This window comes from Diadema setosum, chromosome 5 (assembly GCF_964275005.1).
Source record: "Diadema setosum chromosome 5, eeDiaSeto1, whole genome shotgun sequence".
Classification (NCBI taxonomy): Eukaryota; Metazoa; Echinodermata; class Echinoidea; order Diadematoida; family Diadematidae; genus Diadema; species Diadema setosum.
The window spans coordinates 8,548,609-8,556,120 of NC_092689.1; the positions used below are offsets into that span (position 1 = coordinate 8,548,609).

Here is a 7,512-nt window from a genome sequence, read left to right on the forward strand (position 1 = left end):
AGGTTTGTGTTTAGGGTTTCTTCTAACCTTTTATGGCCCATAACCTTCAATATGGCCACGTTGTCGATAACTTGGTCACTCCCACAAATGCTATCCCATTATCCATTCTCTCTTCGCATTCAAGCCATGGTTTGTCGCTGCGAGCTATGTGTTGAACTTGAACAGAGAAAATGGACTGTGTGGGTTGGCCTTTGTGGGAGTGACCAAGTTATTGGACAGGTGGTCATGTTAAAGGTTATGGATCATAATGTATCATAATGTTAGAAGAAACACTCAACCCAAACCCCTTTTCCAAAAAAAAAAAACAACCAACAAAACAGAACAAAACAAAACACTGCATTCGTACATGCTGGCCTGTTTTAATATTTAGCCATTTTCATTGACAGATCTCATCCATTCAATGAGACATTGTTACTTCATGCGACACTCAAACTTGGAAAAAGTGCAATTTGACGTTGCTGTCTTTAAAGTTCATATGCTCAGTCATGCGAGACATATGTAAACAATATTGGTATCAATGGAAAGAGGAAGAGTTCCCCTTTCCTTACAACCAACATTGTGCTCTCCATATACCTGATGATAGGAAATGGAAGCTCTCCAAATTTGGATTACCGCTATTTTTTTTAATACGCACTGTATGCGACAGAGCCTATAGCAAACTTTTTTGCCAATAATTTATCGTGTGGATCCTGTAAGTTTTTGTTTGTTTCTGTTGTGATGTAATTTAACGCTTTGACATATATCAATGAACTCAAATCATTTTGATGTACTTTAACGCTTTGACATGTATCATTGAACTCAAATAATTTTCTGTGTTGTTTGCAGGGGAGTTTATAAGGCGATGCGGAAATGAAACGCTTAAGAAGTCTGCCGCTGGAGCCCAAGGGGCATAACTTCAGTTTCTATGAGAAGCTCTTGCTCCTCGACTTGATCAACGAGCACGGAAAGGAATTGATCGAGGAGAACGACACGTTGTCGTTCTTTCGCAGGACGCGAATCTGGCGAGTCATCCACACGGAGTACAACCGGCAGCAGGGAGTCAGCGAACGGTCCGAGAAGCAGCTCCGGCTGCTCTGGAAGAACTTGAAGGCGAGATCCAAGCGAGAGTTTCGCCTGAACGCGGCGAAATATCGCGTTCCCGGGAGTCAGATCCAGGACCCGTTACTGCGCAAGATGAACATGATGATAGGTATGGACATCTCTGACGATAGCCCGAAACCGCGGCAAATGGCGCCGAGGCCTGGATACGGACATCTCACTGTCGCCAAGGCTCTGACTGCCGCCAGGGCCGCTCCGTCAACCGCCAGGGCCGCGCCGTCAGCCGCCAGAGCCTTACCATCAGCTTGCTCGTCGAGTGGGCTCCCAACGACGGCTTTGGCTTCTAGGGCAGTAGTCCGCGTAGAGAAAGCCAGAACGAGTCAGCTTCAGATCGCACGAACTTACAGCATGGCACCATCAACTCAGGTCGGTGATTCGACCTCGCATATGCATAACACAATGAGACCCCAAAAAGAGCAGATTGCGACCTCCTCCGCCATTTCCACGCAGAACTTTACTCAGAACAGCGTCGAGCTGAACAGTCCACCTCCCATTCTCATTCCGGACGAGCAATATATGCCTGGTCAACATGAGAGCAAGATCTCCGTCGCGACAGTTCCGAATCCTCAAACACATTATGGAGCGGTACCAGAGATGTGTTCCACCGTCGACGCCGAGCGTGCCGGTGCTGCAGCAGCCGCAGCGACGAAGCGACGCAAGAAAACTGTGCCTAGGAAGGCGCCCTCTGCAGTTAAACCTGACGCGATCAGCAGCGTGACCAATGATGACGTTATAGCTGTCCAGGTAGGACTTTTTTTTCTCTCTCTCTCTCTCTTATTTTTTTTTTTTTTTTTTGTTGGGAGAGAAACAATATTATAAGTAACATTATCTCGGTAGCGATTGATATAAGAGCCCACTTAATTCTGAAAGTACAGGTACATTGCAATTATTCTGGCAAAGATGTACAGGATCATTATAAAGAGTTTCATAGCAGAACGAGTTAAGCGCCATTTTTATACATTTAAAAGGAAGTTCATTATCAGACAAAGCAAAAAAAAAAAAAAAAAAACCTTTTCAATGATACCTCACTTGTTGCATAATAAGAACGTTGTTTCAGTTATGAAAAATATCCCATATTTTCATATTGTTTTCTTTGTTATTTATGAGGTTTAATCGTAATTATCTCAAGTTTTTTGCGAGAATGGTTTATGGAGTTTGAGTTTGAGTTTGAGTTTATTTATTTTACCACGGTAAAAAGCTTGCTATCAGCTAAAAGCTGTTTTTCAGCAAGGCCGTGAAATGATAACAAAAACATAGAAACATAGAGTTAACTCATTTTACAATCAAACTTTTCATAATTTTATGTGAACGTAGTTCCTATTACTTTACCAAGTTAAAAGCTTATGTTTGTCGATTACATTAACTCTTCGAGTTATTGCTATCTCACATTCTATGAGTGTAGTGTAAACTAAGATTAAAAAGAAAAGACAATTTTAAGAATTTTGAATGTATATTGTGCTTTGTTCTTGCAAGTCACAACGCCGTCTGCACTGAAGGCGAACAAAAGAAAACAAATAAAATGATTTAAGCCTTTAATAAAAAAAAACAGCAACCTGTAGTTGATCACATACATGGAATCTGATGAAAACATTTGACGTAATATCAGTAATACCACTCATACCGTAGTATTTTTGTTTTCGTTGAGTCACATTCTCTCTCTTTATATTCAAATATATATATATATATATATAAAATATCCATATGTGTGTGTGTGTTTGTATGTGTCTGTGTTTATGCCAGAAAGTCTATTGATATTGTTTATTTCTTTGTAGGGTTCCAGCGATATTTCAGATGACTTTTTGATAAAGAGCGAAGTGGCTGAGGAAGAGGTAAGATACAAATCAAAATCATTTGTTTGTCACTGATTAGACTGAAAAGGAAGTTCATGTACAGCTAAATGAAAGATACACAAAAAGTGCAGTTAAGATGAAATTTAAAATCCCCCCCCCCCCCCAAAAAAAAAAAACAAAAAAGAGAAAAAAAAAAAGAGAGGAAAAATAGATAGTCATAGAAGATGTACGTTTTACTCGGGATCACGCCAAATGTCACGAAATAAAGCCGATGAACCATGCTCTTCCAATACAAATGTACCAGTGGATCGTACATTAGAACTTTATGAATATACTGATTCCCAAATTGCAGCACCTGTTATACCCACCATTCCTTTTCTAAAGTCATTATTTCACAGTCATTGCAACGCCAGGGAAATCTGCTGTGAAAGATACAGTGTCTTCTTCCGAAATTCATATGGAAAGAAATTCTTAGAAAATTTTGTACACTCAAGAGAATAGAGAACTCACTGAAGAAAAAATACCTTCTGCTGTGACGATTGCGGCTGCTATGTTATACCGATATTACTATAACTGTTAAACATGTAACCCTTCAGCATTCTTTATTTTTCTTTTTTATGTTAAAGTTTTGATTACTAATAAACTGTAGCCCATTTGAAGTTTTTGTGTGTATGAGTTTACTCTTAGTAATGTTAACTCCATCATGGAGTGGACTTTAAAGGTAACACATAGTTTCCATACGCCTGCAAAAACTGTCGATTTTGTTTCTCTATAATGGATACCTATGCATGAGAAATATGTGAAATAAGGCTGTGCTGGTACGATTGAAGTTGGATAACGATGAAAATGTGAAATAATTGGCAAAGAAGTACGCCGGCCACCATCACGTTTTGATACGTTCTACCTTCCCACTACACTGAATAGGGAGGTCGCTTCAGGAATAAACGTCGGGTACTCCGATCTAAATCATTTTACACTTTTGATCCCAAAATACTTCCCTCCCCCCCCAAAAAAAAAAAAAATAATAATAATAAAAATAAACACAAAAACATAACATAATATTATGAAAAATGATAACTATCCTGACGGTAAATCACGTCAACGAAACAAGTTGTTTATATGGTGTTTATATTTTCCCTGTTTGTCCGAATTCATCGTTAACTCTTGCTAACAATGAAAATCATTATGTGACTGAGCGAACACATTCTCTGATGATACAATGTACTACTGGGTGTAGATAGGGAAGACACTGTAATCTGTCATGATGTCACTGAGTTAAGAGATGATAACTTTTATTTCCTTCATTATTTTGAAAGAATGTCGGTGATGTCTCGGATGGCCACACTATAAAAGAAGAAGCAGCTGCTGAGCAGGTGAGACACGAAACTGAAAAATGGTAACTGTAAGCCAAATCATGCTGATAAACTGCTTTGTGAAGTGACATCGATAAGCTAAATCACACCTCTTCTAAACAAAAGGCTCTTTTGGTATCGGCTATTCTGTGGGCAATTTTTCACATTATGCTTTCGAGAATCACCATCGTAAATGATTACAAGGTGCAAACAATCGTGCACTAGGCGTATGTCAGAATCGATAGTTTGGAAATTTGCATCCGTTGTGTTTCTATTAAGTTACCTAGTTTCGCTTTTGCTTGATAGGAAAATAATGACGAATGGCAAGAACTGGCGGAGGTTGATCAGCAAACGGACCCGAACGATGAGTCGTTGTCGGGGGCTACAGAGCCATACCAGCAGGCGTCAACGGTGGGACCCGTCCTGCAGAATAATCTACACAACCACATTCTCATCGGACAGCGCCGCCGGCGACTAACAAGTAGAAAAACTACAGCAGAGCAGAACGATTTCGCCACCAGCTTCCAGCCGAACCCCCACGAAGACCCTGGTCGGGTATCTCCGGAAGAGATCGGCGATGTTGCCATGTCGGAGGTTGACACGTTGTCAGGCCAGCCGCCATTAGTGCTTCTGGATGCCCCGGAAGGAACACTGGGACATGGGAATGGGGCGTGTGAATGCAGATTGCACGGTTGCGTGGAGTACCATTCTCAGATGATTGAAATGGCCAAGAAAGAGCACGACACGAAGATGGCATCTATGCTAATGAAGAGGAAAGTGAGTACCAGGAACGTTATTTTATTAATCTATTTTATAACATGACACCAAAGGTTTTGCCAAGTCTTGTGTGATATATAGCCCGGGCTCTCGCTACACGATTGCATATTTCTAACTTTTTAATGAATAACGCAGGTTGGTGAAAACGCTGTCCATGACCATGGTAAAATCTGTCAATGACGTAATGCTTGTTATTTTAGAAGCCATTTTTTTTTTTTTTTTTTTTTTTTTTGGTGGGATGGGGGGCATGTACTTATTTTCTGTAAATATCATTTCTACTTTCGGCATCAAAGGCTGAACTATTTTCTGCTGAATTTGAAAAAAAATACCCAGACAAACCTACCCAACAAAAAGGTAGTCATAATTTATTATGGTTTTAACATGTCGTCTGTCAGTGCCAAAGTAACAGTAATACGCGTGAGAGATAAGGATGAGAATACATGTATACTTAAAGCATCACTCCACTCTGCGGAGCAAAATGTGAGTGTTAGTGATTGGTGCTCCTCGTCTATCGCTTGATATGTGAAGAGGTCACCACGATGGTATTCCAAAACTTTTTTTTTTTTAATTGCCAAATTTGAATGAAAATTCTGGTTTGTGTATTGGTTTTCCTCTTCCCCCTCCCTCTCTCCCACCCAGCAAATCATGCAGATCAAACGGCGCGAGCATCTAGCGAAGATGGAGAACTTCCGGCTGAACAAGGAGATCCTCCGCCTCAAAAAGCGCAAACTTGAGCTGGAGATTAAGAACGGGATGTACCTCGATGAGATGGACGATGCATTAGAAGAAAGTAACTTCCACTAGAGTGAAATCCAAAAGGGAAAAGAAAAGAGAGACAAATAAAGCAGAGTTAGATGTTCGTCTGTGCGTTCATGAGTGAAAAAGCATAATGTTGAAGAAGTCTGTGGTGAAAAATGAAGTATGTATGAAACTTTGCACCTTACCGAGTAGCATGATGGCTTTGAGGTGAATAAACTTAATTAAATGAAAGGGGCAAAATAAGTAGGAAAGCTTTTGTTTTTGCTTCGTTTTATCGTCAACACGACTGGAAGGGTGAATAAGCATGGTTTGGAGAGATTGAAAATAGAATGCTTGTTGACAAGGCAGAAAACACCATTGAACAGAATGACTTCTACTAAACAAAATGAGGGGAAAAAAAAAAAACTTTTTTCACCTTCCGCATTTGACTGACAACCCCCAAATGACAATACTGTATGTAGTTGAATCATCTAGTTTATAATCACCATCTCAATTGTATAAATTAATTTATTTTCAACTCACGTGCAAAATGTTAAGAATACTCACTAATTGCACTTGTCACTTTCGTCGATTAGTCTGCCTCTTTTGTTTTCATTGCATTCGGACGGCATTTTCCTGGACAACTTAATACAGTGTTGCTAGAAAAGTGATGTAGGCAGTCATGCGTACACGTAGCTTGCATAAGTGGGTGAATTTTGAGTTCCAGTTAACGGCGGACTTGGTTAAGTATTCCGTATCGAATAAGTTTATTTCAATATGAACACACTGGGATCAGCATAACGTGATTGGAAGGCGCTGAAAAAAACAACAACAACAACAATGAACAAGTATGTTTACTTTTGAAGTACCTTGCAAATTAAATTCAGCCTAAGTTTAAATCAAGTATTTTCTTTGATTTTATAGTCAGATTGGACTTACGCAGTTTGATTCTGCATGACAAAACAAGTACACGAATTACATTGCAGAACAAAGCAAATGCACAGCTTGTATATTTTGTTCGTAAAAATAAATATATTATTAAAAGTTGTGCAATAATTATCCACAAACTCATGATGATGTAAACTCGATGATAACACCTCAGAAATGGTAAGGGGGAACATTCCTTCGATGGAACGACGAGTGGACTGCATTAATCAAGTCTGAAAGTCAAAACTGCAAACTGCATACCAACTGGAATATCATCATAGACATTTCGATGTTCTGAAGACTATGTGCAATTAGGAAAGCAGCGCATCCCTTTATAACTTATTTATTTAACTTCCGGGGATGTAAGAAAAACGAAACACAAATGAGCAGAAATGCACCGTGTAGGGCCTGTTTTGCAGTGTTGCACAAACGTATCAAATAAGCTTTTGTTTGTTTGTTTATTCTCATTTCCATCTGAGAAGATGACTGGATAGCCCATATTCAGCTGCACTAGCTGGTCCTCCAACTGAAATTTATTACTCATGTATTCTGTGTAGAATAATAAAAATGCCTGATTCAAAGGGCCAGTGTGTGTGTAGCATCTCATCATACATGCCTTTATTTCACGCATAATTCTTGAGAGCACCTGAAGAAGTTTGTCTCTATACTACTATACCTTATACAGTGGCGGATCCAGAGGGGGGCGCAACCGGCGCACGCCCCCCCCCCCCCTTATTTTTTGTTAAAAACAAAAGAAATAAAAAGAAAAAAAATGAAATGAAACTCGGACGTGGCACCAGAAATATTAGTAACGCCCCCCTTTACAGAAT

General features: G+C 39.7%; 1 protein-coding gene across 1 annotated transcript; it reads left to right on the top strand.

The window, feature by feature from the left end:
- The first annotated feature begins 849 nt into the window (after positions 1–849).
- Positions 850–6,571, top strand: LOC140228481 (uncharacterized). The gene is made up of 6 exons (XM_072308694.1): positions 850–1,189; positions 1,239–1,269; positions 1,308–1,842; positions 2,871–2,927; positions 4,547–5,017; positions 5,657–6,571. The coding sequence occupies exons 1-6, from the start codon at positions 850–852 to the stop codon at positions 5,819–5,821; spliced, it is 1,599 nt and encodes a 532-aa protein (XP_072164795.1). The 3' UTR covers positions 5,822–6,571.
- Positions 6,572–7,512: the final 941 nt, after the last annotated feature.